This window comes from Amblyomma americanum, chromosome 3, assembly GCF_052857255.1.
Source record: "Amblyomma americanum isolate KBUSLIRL-KWMA chromosome 3, ASM5285725v1, whole genome shotgun sequence".
Lineage (NCBI taxonomy): Eukaryota > Metazoa > Arthropoda > Arachnida > Ixodida > Ixodidae > Amblyomma > Amblyomma americanum.
Window position 1 is genome coordinate 141,074,062 of NC_135499.1, and position 27,417 is coordinate 141,101,478.

At 45.2% G+C, this 27,417-nt stretch overlaps 3 protein-coding genes across 3 annotated transcripts in view; 1 reads left to right on the forward strand and 2 right to left on the reverse strand.

Moving 5' to 3' along the window:
• Positions 1 to 16,554, forward strand: part of Set2 (SET domain containing 2) — a 120,329-nt gene extending 103,775 nt beyond the window's left edge. Inside the window, 5 exon segments of the mRNA XM_077656818.1 lie at positions 2,796 to 2,959; positions 7,004 to 7,085; positions 10,427 to 10,468; positions 11,257 to 11,436; positions 14,928 to 16,554. Coding sequence (XP_077512944.1) covers positions 2,796 to 2,959; positions 7,004 to 7,085; positions 10,427 to 10,468; positions 11,257 to 11,436; positions 14,928 to 15,095 — 636 coding nt within the window. The 3' untranslated portion in view covers positions 15,096 to 16,554.
• Positions 12,636 to 14,913, reverse strand: LOC144125037 (histone-lysine N-methyltransferase SETMAR-like). The gene has a single exon (XM_077658077.1). The coding sequence runs from the start codon at positions 14,118 to 14,120 to the stop codon at positions 13,215 to 13,217; it is 906 nt and encodes a 301-aa protein (XP_077514203.1). The 5' UTR covers positions 14,121 to 14,913; the 3' UTR covers positions 12,636 to 13,214.
• Positions 16,555 to 24,025: 7,471 nt separating the features above from the next.
• On the reverse strand, positions 24,026 to 26,709 carry RpS26 (ribosomal protein S26). Its single transcript, XM_077658082.1, has 4 exons — positions 26,639 to 26,709; positions 26,450 to 26,511; positions 25,618 to 25,932; positions 24,026 to 24,103 (listed from the first exon to the last, which is right to left on the reverse strand). The coding sequence occupies exons 2-4, from the start codon at positions 26,450 to 26,452 to the stop codon at positions 24,059 to 24,061; spliced, it is 363 nt and encodes a 120-aa protein (XP_077514208.1). The 5' UTR covers positions 26,453 to 26,511; positions 26,639 to 26,709; the 3' UTR covers positions 24,026 to 24,058.
• Between the last annotated feature and the right edge of the window lie 708 nt (positions 26,710 to 27,417).

A 27,417-nucleotide genomic window follows, 5' to 3' on the forward strand; every position in this document is an offset into this window, starting at 1 on the left:
TGCTCAAAGCATGCATATACAGCCTGAGTGTTGCGGCCGGCATGTTAGATTTTATTTAGCTGCACTTTTGCCAATCATGTGTTTTACCCTTTGGCAACATTTCATGCTTTCAAGCAACCTGTGTGACACTTCACCTCGCCACCTCTGAAGTTTTTGCTTCGCACAGCAGTGAGCCATGGGCTTGACTCACATAAATATGTTAAAGCATCATGGCCGAACACTAAGGAAACTGTGTATTGCTACATGAGTGACACAAAATTTGAAAGAATAGGACCAAGGGAATTCCAGTATGGTCAACTGTGCCTTATTGTGCAGCATTAGCATTAAATGAGCATTAGCTTTTTCTTTTCATAGAACAAATACTGATGGGCAGTGGAACTGGTGTACCTATGTTCACACACTGCCCTTTTTTTTTTTTGTTACCAGCGATTTTCTACAATGGGTCTGCAGAGAAGTCAAAGGGCTACATGAGAATGGCTATGTCCATACCTTTTATCAGTGTTGCATCTTCAGCAGTGTCTACTACGCCGGATGTTAGGGCATGTTTTTCAGAGCAAATTTAATCGTGATATCTTCAGGAACAAGTTCAGGGATAATATGAAATGAGAAAAATCTCCAAACATCTCGCAAATTTGAGGCTGGTCATGTGTTAGGCATTGGTTTGTCATATTTACTTGCGTAATTTGGGCACTTCTTTTTTTCCTAAAATTGAGGCTTCCAAAAAGGGGGTGTGCAAATTGCGTGGAGATTTTGTGAATACGTTCTAAAAAGCTATACAAAGGTAATAACGCGCAATGCATACCCCCCCACCAGCCTGCCCGCCCAAGACCAACGTTATGTAGTTCCCCACATGATGGCATTATGGCGCATGCACAGTGGAATGATACAATCGTAAAGCCAGTAGTCAGAGGCAAATGGAGATACACGGCGATAAAACAACGTCACAGCACGCGGTCCAGCTGAGCAGCGGCAAACTGAACAGCAAACGGCATGCAATTGGCTTTTCTTGACCGGAACCAGTTGACAAACGAATTGTTGCCTTTTGTTTTTTTGACGCCACTCATCTTCTCTCAGCTGCACACGGCGACACTGATCTTCCCAAGCTTGCCCTGCGTGCACCTATGTGCATGCAGGCATGCTTGCGCAGCAGGGAGCATAAAATATGAGAGTAAATGTTTTTTCTATAAATCCTGGTTATAAATTTGGGGTGTGCAAATTACGCGAGGGCGCAAGTCACACGAGTAAATACGGTATTGCACGGCTTGGTGGGCATCTTATTTGGGTACACGAGAGTAAAGCTTTACAAGGGAGGAAACCTCTCAATCTCAGCTACAACAATGGCCAGGCCTTCACTTCAGGTCGTACCACCAATGCTGTCATCTCTCTTTCTATGTGTCTTTTTCTCTCTCTCTCTAATGTGACATTACTGTAAAAACCTGCATATAATATGAGGTTTTTTTTTTCCATTATTAGCGTCCTAAATTTATGCCTCGTATTATTTGCGGATCCGAACAAAAATTTTCAAAGTTGCGCTCGAAATTTTTTTTTTTGTTATTGCCGCGTGGCTACGGCTTAGCTTTGTTATTATGCTGGCTACGGCTTGGCTCCGTTACCCTAGCGCCGCGGTACCACAGTGGCCACTACCACCACGGCGTCGTTTCTTTGTCGTTAAGTAGTTGAGTGCGCAGGTTGACAGCGAACATGCTCACGTGTAAACCATGCTTGGCGAAGTGCACGTTCTTCGGCTGTTTTCAAGTGAAAGGTGATTTTAGCTACTGAGAACATCGGCAACAGTGCGGCCTGGAGGCAGTTTGGTGTCACCGAGGGAAGCATTCATGGATGGCGACGACAGAAGGAAGCCCTTTTTACAGGCAGTGGGATGTGATGAAGCTTTCACGGCTCAAAGAATGGCACATTGGCCATGAGAAAGACTGGATGAACGAGGGTCTTGTGCCCAACTGGGTAATGTCCGTGTGCTTTAGGCTGCCAGGTGCACTGTTGTCATTCCCGTCCATCCTCGTGCTGGATGCGTTTCGTTGCCATTTGGCCGACTTTTGAAGAGGCTGTTACGTGACTATGGCAGTGAACTCATCGTGATCCCGGGTGGGATGACCCTACAACTGCAGCCTCTTGATGTTTGTGTTAACAAACACTTCAAGGAAGCAGTCAAGCGGCACTACGCAGAGTGGATGCACTCAGGTGAGCCAGCAGTGACGCTGACCGGGTGGCTGAAGCAGGCATCGCCAGCCACGCTGTGCAAATGGATTGTGGACGCATGGGCGACCATCCCAGAGGACCTTGTGCGCTGTCCTTTTAAGAAGTGTGGCATATCGAATGCCCTCGATGGCACAGAAGATGAGTACCTCTGGGATGATTCGGCGGACAAAGAAATGTCCGAAGAAAGCGCTGCTGAAAATGAAAGTGATTGAAGTGCGGGGCCTGATTTCAATAAATGTCTTCTCCATGCTTTCGTCACTCGTATTATACGCGGGTAAATCTTCTTTTTCCCATTTCGAGTCTAAAATTTCACCTCGTATTATATTCGGGTTCGTATTATATGCGGGTTTATACGGTATTTAGTTGCCTGACCACTGCCGTTATATCTATGCCTATGGGAGATTTCCCTTCTCTCTGTACATATTCCTGCTTTGTTTGAGACTGATGTTTGTGAGCAAGCGTACTTATTTTTTTCTCTCCAAGGAAGAGAGTCTAGGCTGTGAGCCGGCCAATCACTGTATGGTGGTCGAGAGTGTTGTGTCATAATGGCTGCGACCTTGCTTTGCCTCTTTTTTCAGCAGTCGGTGGTGCCAGTACAGAGCATGGAAACACCGCCTGGGCACATGGGCAGCCCTCCACCGCAGGAACCGGCCCTGACCAAAAAGAGTGGCCGTCTGCCTCCTCACTGGAAGACCGCAAAGGATGAAGAGGGCAATGTATACTACTACCACGCTCAGACCAGGTAAGCTGGCGCTGACAGACTCACGTTTGAACCTGTGCTCTTGTTCTGTTTCATGCAAGGGGCAAGGCCCCCATCCGTGCCTCTCCCTGAGGGGATCTGTGGATGTTACTGCAGTTACAGTAATCCCTCGTTATAACGAAGTCCACGGGACTGTGAAAAAATTTGTTAAAAGTGGTAATTCGATATAAATGACCGCCCGAGAAATTCTAAAGCATTCGAGCTTTAACTGCACCCCAACGGCAAAAAAGTCAAAATACAATGTATTCAGTGAAGAAAAACTTTATTCAGGTGCAAAAAGGGCAGTGAGCTTTGGCTGTTTCAAGTTCTTACTGGCGCGTGCAGCCCCCTGCTCTAATCTGACCAAGCATTGCATGAGGCCACGGTCGCCGCCCATGCATTCAACATTGCTTCAGGGTATTTCGACTCGCCAAGGCAGTGGCCGCTTTCATGCAGTGGGGGGGTCACGGAAATGCTGTGGCCCGAGTCTGAGGTTGTGTTTGTTAAGCTCAAAAAACGATTAGCTGCTCATTGTAGGTACGCAGTGCGATCGTGGAAACTGAATGGTCTTGCAGTAGGGGCTTTGCATGATTACTGGGCAGTTTTTTTTTTCCGATGTGTACAGCTGTGAAGTTTGCAAATGAGTTTTTCGGCACAGCGTTGTCGTCGACGACACAGTGCTAATTCTACGGTTCGAGTGTCAGTGTTCGTGCAGCGTCGCGTCCGTGCCGTTGACAGATGTCTAGGATCAAAATTCAATGACCTTACCATGCATTTAGACCGTTTGTCGAGTCGGATGGCGCGAATCAAGCATGACCGGCTCGAGAAAATCGCCGGGGAAACACTGTCGTTGCGTTGACCCGCCATATTGACAGCCTGACTCGCCGCTAACGACGCTCGGATTTTTCGTGTTTTCGGCAAGTTGTCGGTCTGTTTGCACCGTCAAAAGTGCAACGAAGCTAGCGGCAGTGTTTTGTTGCGATGCAGGCCGATTATGACGAACGGCAAGCAAATTTCTAGACCGGCTTCCCCAAAGTAGTCTTCCCGGTTTGTTAACGTAGCTGCTCGCGTCAAAACACGGCAAAGGGCGTGCGACCAGCAGTCGCTTGCGACCAGACAGCAGTTCGACAACACCGTTGTTCACACTTGCAAGCGCGACCTGCGGGTCGCCTTCTCGTTTAAAGTGAAAACTCTCGGGATTGACGTCTTCGCGCTCTTTTGAGAGTTTAGTCGTCTGGCTGCTGTGAAACGGTTAGGCTTAGCGACGACTACGGCAGCCAGGGACCAGCCGAGTTCGATGCCGAAAGCTCACCTCGCTCACGACTCGCAAGCGTGAATGGACTCATAATTGGAGGGACACTTCTTTTGTGCTTTTTTGGCACGTTTCAGCGCTAGAAATGTTCTTTAGAGCGGTAAAATTTGCTCACCGACCATGCCCGTTGGAATGCTATGGCGCAAGTCTGCCCACGGTCTTTTGGCCACTTTTCGGCATCCAAGAGACCGCGGTTTTCTGGCATCGCAAAGCGTCACGAAAATTTTATTTTCGTTTAGATTCTGTCACGGGGGACACCAGCGATGCGATTGCGACCGATTCGGGCGCGCTTCCGTTCGCATCCTCTGTAAAACAGCTGGGGGCACTCGGCACTCGCTTGGTGCTCGTTACTAGGCAGGTCATCGGTCGTAGGTTTGGTACTTTTGTGGCCTGTTCTGTGCCTGCCTGAGACTAATTCGTCGGCGGTATTAATTTGACACTGCATGCGCAAAAGGGTCGCCGCCGCGGTGGCAATGCCTCCGATCGCTACTTCGCTCTAAGCGGATCAAGCTCTTCGTGCGCTTCGAGTAGTGTAGCTTAAAATGCATGAGTTTGGAACGGGACTGGAAGGAATTTCGAATAAAGCGATATTTCAAGTAAACCGATTTCGTTGTAACGAGGGATTACTGTATGTATTTGATTTCAGGTTATTTGCATGGCCAGTGCGTGTTGCCTTACTGTTGAAGGGCGGCTGGATGCAAAAATGCTCATTTACTAAAACTTAGGTGTCCGTGAAACGATCCTAGGCTGCAGACATTAATGGAGCCTGTTAACACAATTGCATTCCTATGCCTATATTTGGTACCACTTCCTTTTTGGTCAGCAAGGGCTACAAGCTGACGGCCAACTTTTGCGTGGCAATATACAGTAATGGCAAAGGTTGTCCAATAAAGGTAGCACGTTCCCGCTACCGAAAACCCGGTTAATTCGAGCATTTTCTGCGGTCCCAATGACTTCGAATTAATGAGGTTTTACTGTACGTTTAATAATAAATATTTCCATTTTAAGACAAGTGTCTCCCCTTAAGCAGTGCGCCACTGCACTGGCAGATGGCTGTTTCTATCACAGCCACCAGTAGGAATTGTGCGACTCTTGTTGCTCCTCCCGAGCAACCCCGTGCAACCAATCATTAATTTAACTGCCACCTGCCAGGGTGGCCAGTTTGCTCACAACCCAGCAGGCAGGTTGTGATGACTCCACAAGGTTACATGACCTAGGTGGTGCGGCGCCCTCGTGCCATTGGCTACAGGTGGCACAAACCTCCCCCGCACTTACCTGAGCTTCCTCCGAACTAGCCCGAACTTACCCAAGTAGCTCAGGTAAACGGGGGTTAGTTGGAGCACAAGGCAAGACAAGATTCTTGCTCAGGGTGGTTGGTATGTCTGAAATAATGCTTTCGCACTAATAGTAAAGCATTATTTGTTCATGTCTACTTTCACGTTAAGGCTGTTTCACATGCAAACAACTGAACATCGTGGCGTGGCGAAAAATTCCCAACTTGTCAGAACCTCATTGCTCTGGCCGCTCGAAGCAGGTTTTTGAGCCGCCGCGACAGAAATCGCGAGTGTTTTCGTTTATACGTGAAACGGGCTTTACTCGTCGCTCTCTTGATGGGTCTTCACTGTCATCACGGCGCGTGCACCTCTAAGTAGCATACAAGTAACAGAGCAGTTGTAAGGCCAGCAGTCAGAGGCAAATGTAGATCAAAGACAATAACACAGCGCACGTTTCATGCTTCCCATACTCACATGCGGTTTGGCTGACTAGCCTGGTAAGCGGCAGAATGAAATACCAGCAGACCTGTAGTTTCGGATTTCAGCCCAATCTCAAGCTCCGGACTCTTGAGTTTACCAAATGTAGTCACTAACCAGGCATTTTCTCCCACACCACCTACTGCTACTCTGGGAAAGTGGCCACCATAGCGAGGGAGCAGTTGACACGCAGCTTGAATTTTCATTCGTGGAACCAATTTGCGTGCGTATTTGCATGTTTTTTTTTTTTTCCCCGACACAGGGAGATGCATCCTGGTGGGAATGGGCACCGGAATGGGAGTGTAGTACCTGCAGCTCACCCGCCAAATTTCCGATAGTCATTGTGAAAACAGGCTGAATTTTACATGGCAATATACGCAGCTGAGCCTAACGTCAATAAGATGCCAACTACCATTGTAAACTTGTGTAAAGGCCGCACTTTAGTTCTTTAGTTCGGCTGTGAACTTGGAATATGCAATCCATACACGGATTAAAAAAAAAAACTTAAACCCATTTTTTTTTGTTCTCAGTTATGTAGTCCAAAACAAGGGATGCGGCACATGTGGAAGAGTGACTGCAAAATTGAGAATTTTTGCCTTCTTTTCTTTATCAAGTTGTGCTCATAATGTGCCATTCTCTCTGTAAACGCAACTGCTGATAAATGGAACATATTTTTCTGGTCCCTTGAGGTTCCATTTAAAGAGGGTCCACTCTACTTTGGAAAATTTGTCAAGCCAAATGTAAGGAAATATTCGTGCTGATGATGCAGCTTTGTGTCTGTGCTCATATTGCAGCAAACAATACCAAAGCCTAACCAAAAAGGGTTTTTCTATGTCTGCTAGTTATTGGAATATGCATATAGGTTATTACCATTTTTTATGTGCCAGTCTTGGTCGCAGAATTTCTCTCCTACTGTGCACATTATTCATTTAAAGCACATGCTCACTCAGATTGACTTCTTGTTTACAATCTTTGTTTTTCCAGGGAAACTCAATGGGACCCTCCAGTGTGGGATGAAAATGACCAGGACATGGACCTGGAAACACCAACTTATGATGAACCCAAGGTTTGTGCCTTTTTTGTGTGTGTTCATCTGGGAAACACCAGACACTGAGTTTAATTGAAGATATTGCAGTGTTACATATGCAGTCGACGACCGATTTTTCAGACTCTCTAGGGACCGCGAAAACGACCGAAAAATCAGGCAGTCCGGAAAATCAAATTTCACTTAAAAAATCACGAGCTTATTACCAATATGCCGGAGGAAGGCGTCAGTTGTATTGCTCGTATTCTAAAGCTCCTCATGACTAAATTTCGCCCCGCGACTTGTGCACGGACGAGGACTGCAACCACTTTCATGAGCGCGGCCTGGCTGTGTTGCCCGCTACATGTCGCCGATGAACACACGGGTTAAGATAAAGTCTAAATTAAAAAGCAAACACGCGACTGCGGGAACTGCGCTGCGCCCGCAGTACGATGGACCTGGAACGAGAACGAGAAGATGGCAAAACATTAAGAACCGAGAAACGGCTGAAGCTAGCGCTCCGTAGGCGTTGGCCTTCGTCATTAGGCCTAGTGACTAGAGCCGTAATCGGCATCGTATCTGGCAACATGCGCTCTGCGGTGGTGTCTTGGCTGTCATCGAAATGCCAGTTGTTTACGGTTTTACGACAGAAAAGTCAGGGTTGCAGTGCGTTTTGCCACGGGTATGCTGACCTCGCTTTGAAATGCACCACCATTTCCTCTTGCGCTCACCGTTTCCGTGGGGCCGTACGCCTCCCACGTGCTTCGCTGCTACCTCTTTCCGTATCCAGGACGAAAAACTCGGCACAGATGAGTCCCGCGAACTCTGACTACAATCAAGAACAGTACGAATTCAAAACCATGCAGGCGCAATGTACCGACTCGCGCAGAATTTCAGCGTCTGAAGTTAAAAGCTTCCTTTAAGCTTGAATTTAGTTTTGTCTGATCAAGTTTTCGATCTCTCCTGCAGTTTGAATTAATGAGATTCCATTGTACGCATTACCGTATTTACTCAATTTATGAACCCATTCGCATAATGAACCTGCCCCCACTTTTGTCCGTCAGAATTTACTTTTTCTTTTTTTTCAGCCTTTAGCTTTTTGTTGCTGGTTCCTCAGTTTTTGCACTGGGGAGGAGACTTTGGCAGCGCGCCAAGATGCACCTGGCAGCTGTTGTTTATTTTTTCAGAAGAGCTCCTGCCAGAAGGAAAAGGGAGGGGGGGGGGACTTGGCAGGGCGCCAAGGCATAGTCATTCGCATTTAAGCACTCGTCGGGTTACCGCTAAATTGCGTGATCTGCAAAGTGAACGATGCTTAACAGCACAAACTGGTCTGACCGTGCGCATTTGTTGATGATGGAAGGCCGGAGGTATGATATTAAATATCGACCCTTCGAAAAAAAATCTGTTAAAACCTTTTTTTTTTCTGCGTAATGAACCCTCCCCCCAAACTGATCTCAACTTTTCTGGAAGAAAAGTGGGTTCAATACGCGGTAAATACGGTATATTGTGGCGAGTGCGAACAAGGTCCGAAAAATCGAGCAGTCAGTTCCGGTGTGTCAGAAATTTCAAGCGCTCTTATACATTGGCTCTATGGGCCATGTCGCGGTGCCGCGAAAAAGTCCAAATAATCAAGCATGACCGAATAATCAGGTGTCCGAATTTTCGGTCGTCGACTGTACGTTCTTTTTGGAGAAGAACCTTCTTTGGATCGGTCATCACTGCAATAGAAAAAAAAAATAAAGGTTCTAGTGGGCACCTAGGTGAAATCATGTAGCATTACTTCATTTTCCTGTTGCAGCGTAGTAAAAGGAAGTGTTCTTTGGAGTTACAGTAAACCTTTGTTAACTTGGAAGTCGTGAAAAGGGAGATTTTCAACACGGAACAAAGTTCTGAGTTTCGCAGAGTGCCAAAATTTTTAGTGAACTCATTGTGCATTGTGAAATTTAAACCTTCTATTTAGCTGTACTTTGAAACAAAAACCCCTGTACAGAAGCTGAGCATTTAGTTTTAAGTAAAAGGACTCGTGGTGAGAACGGCATGGCAGCACAAGAAACATGGCCCACACAGAGAGTCGCATTGACAAAGCGACAACAGCAGTGTCCACCACTCTTCATTGCACTGCTACCCACAGGGGAATGAAAACTAGGAGGAATAAGATTCCCACCTCTTTCTGAGTGTCCCCCGACTCGTTCAACCTAAGTTGACGTTTCTCTGGGAAACTGGTTATGTCCTCGCGTAGCATATTTTCAAAGATAGGGGAGGGGGGTGGCGGAAGTGGTGCAGTTTAGAATCACACGAAGTACTGAGTGCTACAGAGCAGCAGTGAAGAGGTGCATTGCGGTGCATTAGCAAAGACTTGCCTGTTGGTGCAGAGCATCGTTTGGGACATGATCTGCTGAAGCGCACCACCAGCTGATGGCTGCTTTTTCTGAGTTTTCCCTTGCAAAATTTCGAGCTGTCTGAATTTTGTTAAAAAAAAACTTTTAAGTTGCAACAGACGGGGAGTATATGTATTCAGGTCTAGTGTGTGACATGAAAAACATTTTGACTTACTAATGTAGTAACATATGCATTAGTGGTGGCAATCAGTCTGTTCACACATTATTTAGTTTGTGTGGAAACAAGCAAAATTGTTTCAGGATCAAGGTGCTCTTTATATAAGGTCAATGAGTAAGAACTCTTACTGACATAATAAGATGCCGCAATCTGAAACAGGCTAGAAGTGGATGCCGGACCTAGGGAGGAAAAGCTGTGGCGCATGTTGTTCGAATTGGGGCGGCTTGCCATAAACCATAAAATCTCATCTCTAGAAAACATTTCGTCAAAAATTTTTTAAAATTCTGTCGTATCCTTTTTCATTTGTATTTTCTATTGTTTGAGCTATTGTGCTAGCAAGCAGTGTCCACCGAACACTGCCGGATGTATGTTGCAGTGAGAGTTAGTAAACCGGCCCGTGTGACAGCTTGCAGTTATTTTATGCCTGCCGGATGGGCAGATTTAGTGCTCGCTGCAGCACTACATTTGCCCACCTGGCAAGCGTAAAATGAGTTTGAGAATGGAAAGCTGCTTTTTAGCAGTAGTCTTCTTATAAGCTGAAAAGATTTCTTTTCCCACGTTTGCAGTTTTTTTTTTATTTTCGAGATGTTCTCAAGGTTGTTGTTAAGATACCCACATGCATGGGTGAACAGATGCATGCTTACTGCACGTCTGCAGCATCCGGTAGCAGGCTCTCTTTGTTGATTTTTGGTGTTGGACTTGGTTTTTACCCATGGTGTACCCCTTTGTTTTTCTCATTTCTTTTTGTTTACTTGTTTTACTGTGCAGTTTTGTTTTGTTTCTGATGGCTTTTGCTCTTTCCCTTCTGCATGTGCATTGTCCATCAGGTGAACAGCACGGTAGGCAGCAGAAGGTCGAAGAGATCATCGGTCAGTATCTAGCACACACACTACTCTAGTGAACGCTCATGCATGGCATGTTTTGTTTTTTTTTTCTTCTTTTTTATGGGAGAACTGGAATCTGTTCTGGTGGCTGGCAGTAGACTCTTCCACAAGCCCACGGTTTGGAGTTGGGTTTAAAAACACATTTATCATTGTTGAATCCCGTTTTGTATTCATCAGGCATTACTTAGAGGAACCTATTATCGGCATCACACACTGGGTATGCTTACCTAACAGCCAACAGGTCAGAATGTTGGATACCAACTGGGCTGCCTTTAAAATCACTATTGCCCCTCAGCTAGTAAGTGGGAAGATGATGACCAGGAAAATGCTGTTGTTCATCACGCTGTCTTGCCGTTACTTCTTTCACTTTATTGGCAACATGGAATGTCAAGCATACACTTTAGCGGCCTGGTTTAACATTTGTGCATTGTTAACATGCTTTGGAAGTGGGTACTTGCATGTCTGTACAATTTCTGCTCTTATTATTAGCTTTTTTTTTCCTGTATGTGCACATTACAATAAAACGTGGGCATTGGTTTTGTGCTACCGCCTTGCGGACTTGCCATGAACTAAATTTGACCTTAAATCAGCTACAAATTGTTGATGGTGTAGCAAGCACTGTGTATTACATGTAGTCAGTGTAACTAGAAAAGTCCTTCTTGAAGCTTTTAAATGCACTGCAATATAGAGCATGTCCATGGGTGGTTTGTTTTGTTTCAAGTGCAAAACCTTGGCTGAGTTAGATGGTGTCTGAATCTGTGTGTTTTCTTCAGAGCAAGAAAAAAGCCGTGACTGTGGCTGCAGACACCTCGGAAGTGGCCAAGAAGATCAAAGAGCTGTTCCGCTCCAAGATTTCTTCACACATAGTGCACTGCCTGAACCCCTTCCGCAAGCCAGACTGCAAGCTGGGGCGAATTCAAAGCACGGAAGACTTCAAGCATCTTGCCCGCAAGGTAAGCTTAGATGGAGATGTTTTTTCGGTGCGCTGCTGACCACAAAATTAAGTGTTTGGGTCAGACAACAGCCACTGCTTATGTTCTGAGCCTCTTTGAAAGAGAGACTTTACAGAACGCACATGGCGTCAAATGCTCGTTAATTTGGGCATGGGCAGGCTCGCATCAGTTAGTTCGGATGTGGGGGGAGGGTAACGTCAAGGTACGACATGTAGAGCCAGTGGTTATCCAAATAGACCTACCCTAGCCTGAATTGCATGAAAGAGTGGTACCCATGCACCTCGGGCGTGCGCGATATGGCAGGCGCGACGATGATTAGAAGTCACCCATGGCCGAAATTAAGCTCAGCCACATAGTTTCAATTTCGCTGTTCTTTACTTCACACCATCCCCCCGACTGCCATCAGGTGCGTGCATCAGCCAGTCGCGCCGTTGCAGATGTTGCTTGGCAAATCGCAGGTCTTTTTAGGGAAGGGGTGGGGGGTGGAAGGGGGGGGGGGGGTGCATTGCGGCGTTCTAACGCCTATGCTTATTTCCCTCGCATCCACCTACTTCTGCTGTTGTTCTAGTGAGCTGAAACATACTGTTCACAGTCCTTGTGGTGAAGCATCCTCAAAACATGACAGCACCGTTCGTACTACATCGATCTGCGAAAAGGGCCGCGGAGGCCTTTACGACTTTGAAGCAGTTCTTCGACATTCTCAACTGCGTGCACAAAGCAAAGCACTTGGCGAAGCGTTGAAAAATCATTGTTGTCGCTTGGTTTTCTTCCAAAATATAGTAGACAACCATTGTCCAGGTGTTCATTAGGGACATTCAATAATTCGAACTTTTGGGTAATTAGATTATCTTTTTCTGGTCCCATGAAGGCTAAATTAATGAGATTTTACTGTAAAATAAAATGGCAGGAATGGGAAAATTGTGTTGTCTCTTGCTGAAGTATTTTGCAGAGCTTTTACTGCAGGCTATCCTCTGCGTTCTGATAATCCACACCAAGATTGGCAGCCATATAGAATTTCATTGCTGCTCAAATCAGCAGTGGCTCAGTGGTTATGGCACTCGGCTGCTGACCCGAAAAACACAGGTTCGATCCCGGCCACGGCAGTCGAATTTCGATGGAGGCACAATCCTAGAGGCCCGTGTACTGTGCGATGTCAGTGCACGTTAAAGAACCCCAGGTGGTCGAAATTTCCGGAGCCCTTCACTACGGCGTCTCTCATAGCTTTAGTCGCTTTGGGACGTTAAACCCCAATAAACCAATTGAATTCGTGTCATTTAACGATGTCAGTTCGGGCCATTTCTCCAGACAACACTGACTTCGTAACATCACAAACACTATCCACACCTTGACACCCGCTCCCCATTTGCAGAAAGACTTTTCAGGCTTGTGTTCAGCCATTTCAGACATCTCACAGATGGCATAAGCGTCCTACATTGCTATTGCAGCCATTAAGTCAGTTGGCAACGAATAGAGGGGACTCTTGAAGAGTACTGTAATGCAACCACTGACTCAAAATGTTCGAAAAGACAGTGCAGTTGCCCGTTAAGTACGAGGTCTGTTAAAAAAGTATCCGACCTTTGGCCAAAGAAAAAAAACTGGCACAACTTGAGCGTTGGAAACCTAACCACCCTCAAAGTAGTCTCCTTGGGACTCCACACACTTTTCCCAGCGGTGCTGCCATTGTTGGATGCATTCCGAGAAGGCCTCTTTCGGAATGGAGTATAGCTCAGCTGTCGTTGCAGCCATAATGTCCTCTCTTGTCTGAAATCGCGCTCCTTTCATTGGCCTCTTGATATTGAGAAACAGCCAGAAGTTGCAGGGGGCCATATCATGGGAGTATAAACTACAGGAGTCTGGTTTTTCTCCAAAAAAGTCTGAATCAAGTGCGAGGAATGTGCATGAGCATTGTCGTGATGGATGCGCCAATTTCGTGTTGACCGCAACTCCGGTCTCTTGTGCCACACAGCATCACGTAGGCGACGGAGGACATCCCTGTAGTACTCTTTGGTGCATCTTTTGTACTCTTTGGTGATTGTTTGACCCTGTGGTGCGTACTCGTGGTGTACCACACCGCAAGAGTCAAAGAAAGCAGTCAGCATCACTTTGACGTTGCTGCCCACTTGGCGGGCCTTCTTTGGTCTTGGCGACGTGGACTGCTTCCAGTGTGACGACTGGGATTTGGTTTCAGGGTCGTACCTGTACACCAAAGACTCATCAGTGATTATGGTGTTCATGAAGTCGAGGTCACTGTTTGTGGAATCTAGCATGTCCTGTGAGAGTTCAACACGAAGTTGCTTTTGCTGCACCGTGAGCAGCTTCAGCACGAATTTCGCCGCAACAGTCTTCATGGCCAAATCTTCGGTGATAATGGAATGTGCAGAAAAAGTGCTGACGCCCACCTTTTCTACAATTTCTTGGATGGTCACACGATGGTCCCGCATCACCACATCGTTCATTTCGGCAATGACCTGGTCATTTCGGCATGTTGATGGCCGACCAGAGCATGGCTCGCTCTCCACCGATGTGCGGCCGTCTTTAAACCGCTTGTACCTCTGCTTAATCTGTGTGCTGCCCATAGCATCGTCACCAGAAGCCATCTGAATATTCCGAATGGTTTCCACTTGGCTGTGGCCCAGTTTCTGGCAAAATTCGATGCAGTAGCGCTGCTCCAGTCGCTCCGCCATTTTCCTTGCAATAAAAAACCGATGAGAGCACTGCGCACTACCTCACTGAAATGCTGCGTCCCAACGACTGACGCTATCGGCAGGCAGGAAAAAACTCGCGCATGCGCACAAAGGTTCAAGGTCAGCTGATGCAAGCATGCTTGTTTCGTATCCATCAGGTGTTCAGCAAAAAAGAAATATATAATTGGATACTTTTCTAACAGACCTCTATCTGCTGTGACTCTGCTGTTTCCTAGTTCACACTGTTGACACCATGTGAAGGCCCAAATATAGCATCTGTACAGAGGCAAAGTTTGTTTTGCATTACTGTACTGAAAGAATTTTAACTGTTGGAATTGAGACATGCTGCTTTGTACTGTGTTGTTTAATCATTTGGAATAGATTGTCATATAAAGATATGCTTCGTGACCCAGCATTGTAAAAGGCATGTTGTTGTAACAACATTGTTTGAATGGTGTGAAAATGCATTATGTTCCACAGTTTTCCTTGGCATGGCGAGTTTAAATTGACCCACTTCTTTTAGTGTGCCATTGCTGACACGTAGCTGGGGAAAGTCATACTGATTTTGGTTGTAAATTTGGGGGGCTGCAACGCATCACAGAGACGGGACTGGATAAGTGCTGGTTCTTCAGTTTATGCTTGCACCCATCTTTCTGTGTTATATTAGCCGATGTCACTGCACTTCACATCTCACCAGCATGCCTTACCAACTTGCCTACATCTGTGCTCTTGTGCATTAACAGGGCTTGCTTCCCACTTCCACAGTAATGGCAAACAGCTGCAGTGATGGTTGTTTTCTCTCTCCAGCTGACACACTTCGTGATGGCCAAAGAGCTGAAACACTGCAAGAATGTAGAGGACCTGGAGTGCAATGAAAATGTGAAGCACAAGGCAAAAGAGTTCATCCAGAAATACATGGCCAAATATGGACCCGTCTACCGGAAGGACAAGGCTGTCTCTCCAAAGGATGAGTAGTGTGATCAAGTAGACGCAGCTGCAGTCCAAGGCTGGCAGCTGCAGTCCAAGACGAACCAAGGCTGGCTGGGCACCGAAAACGCTGCCAGTAGTCATCGGCACAGCATCATCATTGCCAGGCCTAGTATTTTAGGGACCACTAGACTGCCAGGCAGCATCACCACTCTTGGGGAAAAGAGCTTCACGCCAATGAGGTGACGTGCTTGTGCCATTGTCACGAATTGCTCGGTGGACCAGTGGGCAATGCTGCACCGTTCACCAGCTGCGTGCAGGGGTGCACATCCTATAGTTTTGCCTTATCACTGGTGAGGGGGAGTGCACGTTCAGACGACTCTGCAGTACCACTCTGAGGAAACGTGCTGCATGAGCTACTCCTGTGCTGGCCCGCAGACTTGAGAGTGTTCCTCCTGCTGTCTCTCTGTTTGGTTGCCAGAAGGCTTTGGATTGGGCCACAGTAGATGGAGGTTCTTTTACCTGCTAGCATAGCTGGGGAGACAGATTTGCGATCTGCGTGCATGTGTGACCAGTGCCCGGGAAAATGAAGCTTTACTCTTACGTTCATCAGAGTGGAAAACAGCGTCTCTAAGCCATCCTCTAACGCACTCAAGAGCGAGCCTTTACTCTCCTTTTTTTGAGAGGTGGAAAATGAGACCCTTGGTTGGTTCTTGTTCCACACCATTGTTGAACAGCCCTATGTGTCACTTTTGTCCATAATTTTAGCCTTCTTTTTTTTCTGTTGCTGCTGCTTGAACCTGCTTAGACTCAAGGCACACACTTTGGCCCCTTCCCGTTTATTTCTTGAAGCTGGAATGAGTTCGGTGTGTTCATGCAGAGTGCTCACACATTTCATTTTGTTACACAGAGCATTTTGCCTTGTGATTCTTGAGCATATGTAACGACAGGCATTATCATGGTTATTCTCTGTCATGGGGGGTAAAAATGATGAGTATTTTGGAAATGGAGTGAAAAGTCATCTTGTAATTAGCTCATTTTACCCTGGAGATTGCTGAGAATGTGTGCTTTTTCTGTATAGCTGGCACTATTTCGGTTTAGGCAGCACCCAGTCTTGCATGCTCCAAGCTCTCCCTTGTTTTTTTTACTGCTGTACATAAACTGTTGTTCACTTGTTTTTTTCTTCTTTCCTTATTTATCGGCAGTGAATGTGGTACACAGTAACTTCATTGACTATGCGTGACACCTCACATCTCATCACTTGCCGTTATTCTTCTCTCTGGCAGTGGTGTACGACTTGTAATTTTGCTGCTCATTGTGGAAATGCCAACATGTGAAAACCCAAACATTTCCATCTTTGTGCTGGAAGAGGACAATGAATTTGTGATGAAGCCTCCAGTTTTGACGGGCATTGTAAATAGTCAGTCGCTTATATACGTATAGATGCACAGGCCTCACACATTTAGATGCTTCCGAATGTTTGTAATAAACATACATTTTCATACCACTAGTGTGAGCTGATATCCTTTACAACTGTGCCTTGGCAGGCATTACGCATGGCTTTGCCAAGTGGCCTGCAAGGTCAGCTTGCCTAGCTTGTATGTCTACAATGCACTTTGGAGTGCAGCCTTGCCCCAATGAAGTTATATGAAAACTTGGACTATATTATTGTCCCTACTGCATACGGCAAGGTTTTCTGCCTGTATAGCACGTAAAATGCTTGCAAACAATAAAACATGATCATTGTATCTTTTAAGAGTGGTCAAGGCCACTAACTTGGGCCTATTGTTTGCGGTATTTAGCTAAATTTGGTGTCTGCGTACAAATATTTGTGCTCTAGCAAAGTGAAAGTCCAAGAAGTCATAGGAGTCTTACAAAGATGAACTGTCATGGCAGTTCATGCACAGGAATACACAGCAACAATTTAAAAGTCACAGCAGTAATACTGGCATAGTCATGCCAGTTTTAATGAAAGAATGTAAGCAATTTTTGTCAGCATATTTACAAAGATGGGCTTCATGCAAGGCTGATATATATTCCAAGGCCACCAAAACCATTTAGTGCACATAGAGGTTGCTACAAATGGTGATATACCTTCAGATTTTACAACAATAATGCATTACAAAAAAATTTGTAATGCATTACAAAAAAGTTTCTCTATAGAGTTCCTTGCTGGTAACACAAGTGGTGAGGATTTTCCAAATAAAATGCAGGTACAGTATGTAGGACTTTGGTTTACTGGAATTGTTTTTCACCAAGATTTCAGTGAGTGTTGAACATCCCCGGGTTTACAAAATTCATCCCAAGCTTTGCACTATGTTGTGCCCCATGGTCCATTGTTCCTTTCAGTCTTGCTTGCTTAACACTGCTACCGTGAATGCAGCTTAGAACCTACAAGAACTAAATAGGGTACTGTCTGTAGGCAAAGCAACAGCGCCAGGCCCAAACTGTATGCACTACACAATGCTTGCGCATCTTTCTCGGCAGCCATTGAGGCACTCGAAGTGCCAGGAAAAGTACCCGTGGCCTAGAAAAAAGCCATCATGGTTCCATTCCTGAAACCCACAAAACCACCAATCTGTTCTGGTAGTTATAAACCCATAGACCTAACCAGCTGTCTTGCCAAATGCTTTTAAAGTGTCCTAAATATCAGATAGTTTGCCCTCGAAACTCGTGCAGCCCTAGATGTTGACCAGTGCAGTTTTAGAAAATTTCTTCAACATCTGGTCATTTGGTTCGCCTAGAAAATACGGTCCATGAAGCATTTATATCTAAACAGCATTGCCTAGCAGTCTTTGTTGATCTAGAAAAAGCATGCGACAACACCTGGAAGTGTGGAACCTTGCGTGACGTGGCCGGATGCAAGCTGCTTGAATAACTTCCTCTCAGACCGCTCTTCTCAAGTATGACTTGGTCCGACTCTGTCAAGGAGCTTCATTGAGGAAAATGGCGTACCACAAGGGTGTATCCTAAGCACAACTCTCTCCATAATAAAGATGAACTCGATATCAAAAGTAATCTCGGTGTATCATGTATTTAGTTTATGTTAACTCCAGATGCCTTGCACATCCCCCAACATATCAATGTGCAACAGACAACTACAGATGACAATAAACAAACTATCAACTTGGGCAGGCTGGAATGGGTTCAAGCTTTCCCCACAAATCAGTAACTGTGCTGTTCTCGCTCAAGCGAGGCTTACAGGCCGACCCCACCTTATACCTGAATGAAATTGTGTTACCAGTAAAGCAAGTTCTTGGGCATAATTTTTGACAAAAAGCTAGCATTCCTAGCTCACATAAACGGCTTAAGAAGAAGAAAGCATCTCAAACCCTTAATGTACTCAAGGTACTTTCACGAAAATGCTGGGGTTCCGATAGAACTTGCCTTTTGCAGATTTAACACTCTCTAGTGTGCTCCTGTTTAAATTATAGGTGCCTGGTGTATGGTTCAGTCGAGCCAACATGTTTGAAACGACTGGTCCTAGTTCACAACTTAGGTCTTTGTCTTTCACCCTGTGCATACAGAACATCTCCCACAAGTAGTCTTTATGCAGAAACAAATGAACTCCCCCTAGCAGACAGAAGGACAATGCTCGAAGCACATACATACTGAAAATAAGGTTCCTGCCAAACATATCGGTTATCCGATAGCTACAAGGTGCACCTCCAGAACACTTTTCAACAGTAAACCCCAGTCAACCAGGTCGCTGCTTCTCCGTTTCAAGGATAGCTGCCAAAACTTAGAAATACTGGATGCCCTTCCTGATGTTGCCTCAAGGCACGACTTGCTGCCACCATGGTACAGCTTTCCCACTGTATGACTTCACATTGCCACAATTTTGTAAAAAACAAACACCACATGAACGCACATTACAGGAATACCCGGCACTAAGGAGAAATATGTCAACTACACGTAATTTTACATTGACAGCTCAGAAACAGCAGATTATGTCTGGAGCGCTGTAGTACAGAGAAACTAGCAAAAAAGAGTAAGGCTGCCAAATTGTGCATTCATTTTTAATGCCGAAGTTATGCTCTCTCTGTAGCTGCAAGCAGAATAATTAATGACAGTATTAAAAACAGCGTAATCTACACAGATTCACTTAGCCTGCTCACGGCGCTAGATTCCAGGAATGCAGTTGAACCCTTAGTAGGAAACAAAATACACAACATAGATAAAGTCGCAACGCAGGAATATGTAATAAAATTGTGCTGGGTGCTGAGCCAAATGAAACAGCCGACCTACGTGTTGCAAAAGCTCGCAGCCGTGAATCAAAGTGAACACGCTGCGTAAAGACTGCATGAAATTAATACACAGTAAATTGAAGGCTGATTGGCAGACAACTTCGTATAACAAAATAAATAAGTTGCATTTTATGAAGTCAGTCCTGAGAGAATGGAAGACCTGTATGCACCAGGAACATTTTATAGAAGCAATTTTGCGTAGTCTCTGCATTGGACACACACACCTTACAGCTTCCTACTGACAAAACAAGAGAAACCTGTTTGTGAAAAATGTGGAGGTGAACTAACAGTAAATCATATTTTATTCTCATGCACAAAACTTGAAAAACTAAAGAAAACTACTTTACTCAGTTTTATAATGAACACATTCCTTTACACCCAATGCTGCTCTTGGATAAAGACAATTGCTGATGTGTCTTGTGTTTTTAGCTTTTTAAGAGAAGCACGTTTTCTTGAGAATCAATTTCTGACTCACTGCTTCGCTTGGTTTTATGATACACCTCAGCCACTTTCACTTTCCTGAGAAGAAGGCTGAGGTCTTTATTTGATTTGTTGGGAGCCTCGAGATCCTTGCCCAGCCAAGGATGATTGCTGAGGTTACCCGACCTGCTTTAGAGCTTTTACTATTAGCCATTTTTTAAATTTCTTTCCTTTGTCATTACTAGATAGTGCAAACTAACTTTTTAGGCCCTCTACATCACTGATGTTGTTCATATTTTGTAAAATTCTGCAGAAAACAATTTTCCTATACCTTGAGCTTGGTGCATGATAGCCTTAGATGCTTATGCACCATTAAACCAAACATAACACAACGCAGCTTAGAACCAAATAGATTTTTGTTTGGTATTTAAATTTGAAGGTACTATGCAGAAGGAGGGCTGACAAAAGATAACTGGTACGTACTGTGTCAGTGAACTAAGTAAATTATATGCACATGCAACAGTATTGTCAGTGCATTAAGTACACATACTATACGATAGGAAATGTGAACGAGATGATTGAAATGGAAACATCAGAACAAAAATATTTTAGCCCGAGACTGAAAACTAGTGCAGTTGATTTTCACTTCAAAGGTGTGGAGACCCACTCTTTGGTGGTTTTTAACGGAACTAGCTTGCATTTCCTCTCCAGCAGTTAATATGTTTTTCTGCTTGCATTTCACATGATGGGACAAGGATGAAAGCTGGCAGATATATTACATAATGCAGCAATAACAACAAAAGAAAAAATACAACCGAGATGGTAGCTATCATTTTTGGAGGAGATTTGACAACATATATCTGCAACTTATATACTTATATGAGGTGAAATGAGGCGGCCATGTTTTGATTGAAGCAAAACACAAAAGGCGCCCTTGTGCATTGAGATGTCAGCGCATGTCGAACCCCAGGTGGTCTAAATTAATCCGGAGCCCTGCACTGAGGCATCCCTCACAGCCCATGTGTTACTTCAGGTCATTATTCATTTGAAGCCTTTCAAAATAAATCCCTCCAAAGTTTGCATGAAATCAAGAAGAATGTTGCCAGTGTAAGCATGCTGCTGCCTGTCAATATGCTGAGATTGGCAAGTTTTGGAGCTTTTTTTATAACAACCATAAATGAGCTAGAGAGTAAGCTGCCAGTAAGTCAAAAGTACTGCAGAAAGTAATTCACAGCTAGAAATAATGTGAGAGAGATAAAAGGAACATCTTTTAATGGGATTAGGAATGATATAAGTTCCACAATGAGGCTTTCGGAAAGTGTGCATGGTGCAAAATATCCTTGGGTCCTGCTTTTTCACTAAGGAAATGTACTTCCTCAGGAGAACACTAAGGGCTTTTTGTACAAAGATGGCACTTAGAACCTCTGAGGGCAAAGCTCGAACTGAAATAGATTTCTCCAAAGGATTGGATCGAAGTGGTAAAAGCGTTGCAAGAGCTGCGACACCCACAACAATCACTTGAACTCTTCAGTGTTTCTGCTCCCTAGCACTCCAACCAACCTGTGTGTTCTCTGGATGTACATATTGTAAGGGAAGACTTCACAGGAGACGTTTATTCTCACCCGCTGGCAGAGACGTGCTCCCAGCGAACAGCGCCAAGCAATGACGATGGGAATTTACAGATGAAAGAGAATGAAGTCCAGCCAGAGAGATAATGATCTTATGCTATTAGTGTTTCTTCTGTGGTGTATGTGTGTTACTTGGCCTTCATTTCGTAAAAGCATATAATTTCATAGTTTCAATTCCCTTGCAAAAATGTCAACTGGTAGCAGGCAGGGTGTCTCACTGCAGTCATCGCAAATCAGTTTTCCTTTTGAACATCAATAATATGTAAGGTAAGTAGGAGAAATATTTCTTACATTGTGTCTTTTGCATAATTTAATTTCCAAATACATTCTGTGAAGATTTGCTAGATGCAGCAACTGCATAGGGCCTGAGTGGGTTAGTTGGTCAGGTGGCCAAAAACGCAATTGGAACTAATCAGAAAATCCAATTGAAATATGCGATTAGTTCCAGTTGAAATTTACGTTTTTTACTGGGGTTCCCTGGACATTGTCGATGTGTGCCAAATGGTGGAATAATTTCCATGCCCTGTCTGCCTTGTGTGGGCTCGGCGCACAATGTCCAACCTCTCCGAAGCCGGTTATGCTTCTCATCCACTAGATATGACACGCCTAGGCTGCCTATGTTGAAGCTTTCAGCAGGAAACACAACCCATCTACAAAAGAATCTCTCAGGCGCTGTGGGTGTAGCCTTCCCGGCGGCCTAATTCGCCGTGGGGAGCCCGCACTGCGAATAATTCGAATGGGTGCTGTGCCAACTCCTGCAGTCGCAGATGCCTCCGCTGACCTGTCCCTTCTGCCCGCTTCCACCATGAGGCAATGCTGGATCACTTTTAGGGTACATGCCCCGAACTTCGGACAGCATACGACCAACATCTATGCAGCGGGGCTATCACCCAAGCTGCCCAGCAGACACATGCTTGTGGGCACATGGGCAGGCCTCAGCATCGAGACCTATTAGCATTCGTTACCGAAGCCAGCCTGCACCTTTTCCTTTATGACAAAGGGTCAATTTGTGCAAGAAAACAATGGGCCACATTGCTTGTGCAGCATGAACCGGAAATGTTGGAGATGAAATACAAAAATGCCCCTCCGAAGCTTGATGTTGGTGCACTTTTAAAGAACCCCATGTGATCGAGATTAATCCAGAGCCCATCACTTCGCACCTCTCTGCCTGCTTTCACTTCCTTCCCACGCGGTGTGGTTCGGATGCTCATTGAGCGTGCAAAAGATTATTGTCTTAGCATTTAAATCTATACCTCATAGACTGCAAGGGTATGAAACTGCATGAAGTCGTCACGTGTGCACCACACTGTATGCGAGACTTTACCAGTCTTTTTCTCGTGGTTAAAATTACCATCACATCATTTTTGTGCTGCACTCCATGCATATTGAAAATCTTCTAGTGCTCCATATACCCATAGCCTTTTCTCCTGTTTCCAATTTACTCAGCAGCATACTACATAAGCTTCACTTGCGCAGCCTACCCCCGTTGATGCTCAACGACAAGATATTGCCAGGTAGTGGCTACAGCAGTCCAGCAGTTGGGAAGACAGTGAAAGGCTTCCAAACAAACTTTTTACTGGGCCGACTCGTGACCACAGGGAACTGAAGAACTCGGCGGCAGCGATAGCAAAAAATATGCTTGGCAGTTGTCAGAACTTGTATGTGGCATCCAACCTTTTTTACTGCAGTGCAAAATCTGAAATCCTTGATCTCGGGCACAGAAAAAACTGAAGCCCATGCGGCTCACAGACAGCAGGTAACAGAGGCAATGTGCGTGCCGACTTCAACAACTGCACAATAAACTAACACCTCATTTGGCAGACCGAAAAAAAGAACCATCCCAAACATGATTCCGTATAGCTCCTTTGTATGCCACAGAAAAACCTATTCCCAGAACCAATATACAAGGTATTCAGCACCTGCAGTACTCCATCATAAGGACAAGCCAGGAAACTGTCAACCAAGCAGCTTAGTTCAGTCTTTTAAAGTGCCGTTTACCATAATTGGTTTGGAGGGAAAGGAAATGGCGCAGTATCCGTCTCCTATATCATTGGACACCTGAACCCCGCCGTAAGGTAAGGGATAAAGGAGGGAGTGAAAGAAGAAAGAGGTGCTGTAGTGGCGGGCTCTGGAATAATTCAGACCACCTGGGGATCTTTAACGTGCACCGACATCGCACAGCACACGGGCACCTTAGCGTTTTGCTTCCATAAAAGCATAGCCGCCGCGGTCGGGTTCGAACCCGGAAGGGGTGTACTTGCAAGATTCTGAATATATTGCACTCCTCTTGAGAATAAAAAGGTGCATACTAACTCCTATAAGCAAAGCAGATAGCCACCTTATAGTGAACATTGATACAGACACTTCAAATTTTGGCTTAGTGGCTACGGCAATTGGCTACTGAGCCCAAGGATGTGGGACCGATCACATTTCGATGGAGGCTAACTGCAGAAGCGCCTGTTCGCTGTGCGATGTAAGTGCACACCAAAAACCTGCACCAAAGCGTAACCAGCTTTATAACCATTTCCCAAACATTCTTCTGAGCATTCTTTTGCAACATGTTTTTTTCTGGTTCCTGTTTTATGCATCTGAAACCTGTAAATGCATGATATAAGGAACACTGTCAATTACATATAAAACCTTCCTCATGCCTAGCACAAGACCCAAAATAAAAAGAATGAAGTCAATGAGTGAAGCTCGCGCTTTTATTCACACATTATTTGACGGCAACACGAGGCGCATTGGGTCCACGGGCCAGATCCTGCAAGGAGAAAAAATTAGGCTCAAGTAAGTGACATTGTCAACACCGCTATGCCTCAGAGCCTACAATCTTTTGTTATATATCTTTGTCTGAACAAATCTGAACAGTTATGCACATGTGTGATGTAGCAATTTTTTAAAAGCATCTACTTATCATGCTAACAAATTTGTAGACTTGGCAGTTTATGCTACAAATCACTGTAGAGAAAGAATAGCCTGTTGTGCCTCTGGCAGTGCAGGCTGGGCAACCTACTTTTTAGTTATTTTTTCTGCCTATTCTACTCTTTCTAGAGAAAGAACATGAAGAGGCACATGCAGCTGGTTTAAATATCAGCCACACATGCCACCTACTCTTATGAAACTTTCAAGATCCTATCTCTGTCCAAAGTGGCAATCGTGTCTGAGTGCCAAAGGGGAAATTTCTTTCACTAGCACTTTAGAGGGCTTGAAATCTATCTACACTGATGGTTATGCATGCCTGCATTGTTTGTGGACACTTCAAGGAAGCTTTTGCTATTACGAAGTGTGAAAGTGGGCTAAGGAAACATTCACCTTGCCAACATAGAATTACAATATAATAACCCAGATAGACATCATGTGATCCTATCTGGGACAGCATCACAGAATAGGTGGCTCATGCCTGACCTCATAGGCATCAGATGAACCATGCCTAGCTCCCATGATGGAGGCCAGAGCAAGTGGCACCAAGTGCATTACAGAAACGAGGACATTTACACTGAGCTCCTAGTTCACCAACATGATGCTGAAGTCGATGCTAGCTTGCATATGCAAGTGACCTACACGAAATGTCAAAACAAGATCGTCTACACACCCAGCACAGCGGTCAAGTTACGTGTGCATCCATCATATGGCCATGCCTACTCATTCAGCGAATGTGCCTGTTTCCTGAAGAAGCAAACAGTTTTTGCTCAATATGCTGCACCAGCATCCACAAAACAGCGGCTCAGCAACTCATTTGCTCTCTAACCTTTCTAACCTGGGACGTAATAACAAGTACTTGCACAGAACACATCTGACCAAAATATTTCGGAGTACATTTGGGAGTTCAAACTTTTTTCACGCGTTCTCCAGAGGAAATATGAATGCTTCCCGGGGTTAAATACGTGAGCGCATCAGCGGCATTTGCTTGAATATGACCGCAGTATCTACCACATATTGTTAGGCGCGAGAGCAGCTTGATCGCCGAGGTACGCTCCTTACTGGTATGGCCACGAATGTACCAACAAGCGCCAGTGCCCTGACATGAGGTGTGCAACATACTGCCTTGGCATGGCTGCACTGACGGCAAGAGTTGCAGCTGTATGCCACGCAACGTGCAAGAGCTAGTGGATCAATGCAGAGACGGCGGTGCAAAATGGGAGCTTCAGCCTCGTTCGCAAAAGCCGTGTCTACACAATGAAGCCAACAGGCAAATCCACACAGCAAGAAGCACAAGACGACGACCGCACACAAGACAAGAAGCACTCCAGAGAGCAGACGAGAGATTTAACTAACCGCCGTGGCCCTGGGGAACCTCGGGGGCGGTGCACGGTCCTTGCGCGCCTCTTTGGACCTGTTGCGGACGATCTTGGAGTGGATGGCGCAGGACACGCAGTAGTGCAGCTTGGCGTACAGCTTGGGCAGCGGGTACGACTCGTACACACTGGCCACCGTGATGTCACGCACGGCGGCCGCCTCCACGATGTTGCGGATCACGAACTTCTTGATCGCCTTGTCTTTGGGCACGCACCGGGCACAGTTGGTGCACCGGACGGGCTTCACGTGCCCGCGGCCGTGCTTGGAGCGACCGTTGTTGCGCCTCTTGGACGTCTGCATCGCACAGGCAGGAGTTAACGCCGTGACAGTATAAAACACATCAACTGTATGACATCTCACTCTGACTCTCTCTGGGTTTAATACCTATCATTTATTCTTGTGAACAACTATAACCGCTTTGACAAAACTAATGTCACGGCCTTTCGCTTAATCAATGTGACAAGGAAGCATCTAGACAACTGCTAGCATAAAAGAGAACAAATTTTTCCAAAAGTATTCGTTTTCTTTCTTTGATGACATGCATGCGCAGCTAAGTGAGAACCTATAAGTCCACGTGATTTCACTACGTTCCTTAAAAATAAGAGGTGCCGGTGCCAACCCAGCAACACATGGCATCGTCTAAGCCTAACAGAAAAATTGGTTCCTGCTTAATCATCTAGCGCCTCTGCAAGTCTCTGCCTCTGCTACTTGCGCATGCATCCACACAATTATTTCATAAGTAACTGCCTATATTAGACGGCAAACACTACGTAAAATTAATCCGGCGCAACGAGCAATGCAGCGTGCTTACCATCTTCGACGAGCAATGGAGCCGAAAAGACCAAATGGTACACCTCCGACAAGTAGTGCGCTCTGCGTTACACCACAGAATTGAAGTAACAATTTTGATTACAACAAAAGAAAAAAACTGTTAATAATTGTATTCACGGTGCTCAAAAATTAAAAATAACAACCGATTGCAACGTAAATAAAAAGAAACCTCTGCAAACCGACGCGGATGAACACAAATAAAGTTGCGCAGTGGCTCTTACAACTTTGGCACCCCTGCTGGTGACTGTTTTGATCAGCTTATCTCGTAAATCTTAAATTAAAAAAAAGCGATTAGATACTATAATTTTAAATTATTACACTTGTTTATAAAACTTTTTATGTGCATATTTTGTGCGGACTTACAGCTGGGTATTGTCGGGGGTGCCTGGCGTTGGCGCGAATTTTTGACGGTGACTGGTGTCTGATGCTTTGCGTTGTGCGTGGCAGGCTGTGTGTATCAAACTTGAGCTTAGATGGCTAGATCAGGTTTTCTTCAGACAGCTATTCTTCATAACGTTCTCTGCAGGTCTGAGGGTGAAAATTCAGCTACTGCTAGCAAGCTAGTTTCTTCTTTGTTTTGTCTTTTTTAGGCTTGCGGCTACTACTATGTAAAGCTGCTGACGTGTTGGTCAGAACTTTGCTCAGAGCTGCATACTGCAAATATATGTGTTAACCTCTTGTTTCATTTTAAGAGTACCGACCCCTAGTTAGCCTGTATCACGCTTCTTTATAGATTCAAACTCGCTAACTTTCTAGACCAGTTTTAGTTGTAGAACCTTTGTCATAAATATACAGTCTCAGGGGCTTGCTTCTAAGCCCCTCCGGCAGTCCTAAGTATGTGAGGCTTGCGGATCCTAGTTCCTTTCACCTTCAAGATATTAGTGTGTCTATAATTAGGACGAAAAAAGCTAGAGCCACGCTGCAGGGCTATATATTTTTGCCAAATGC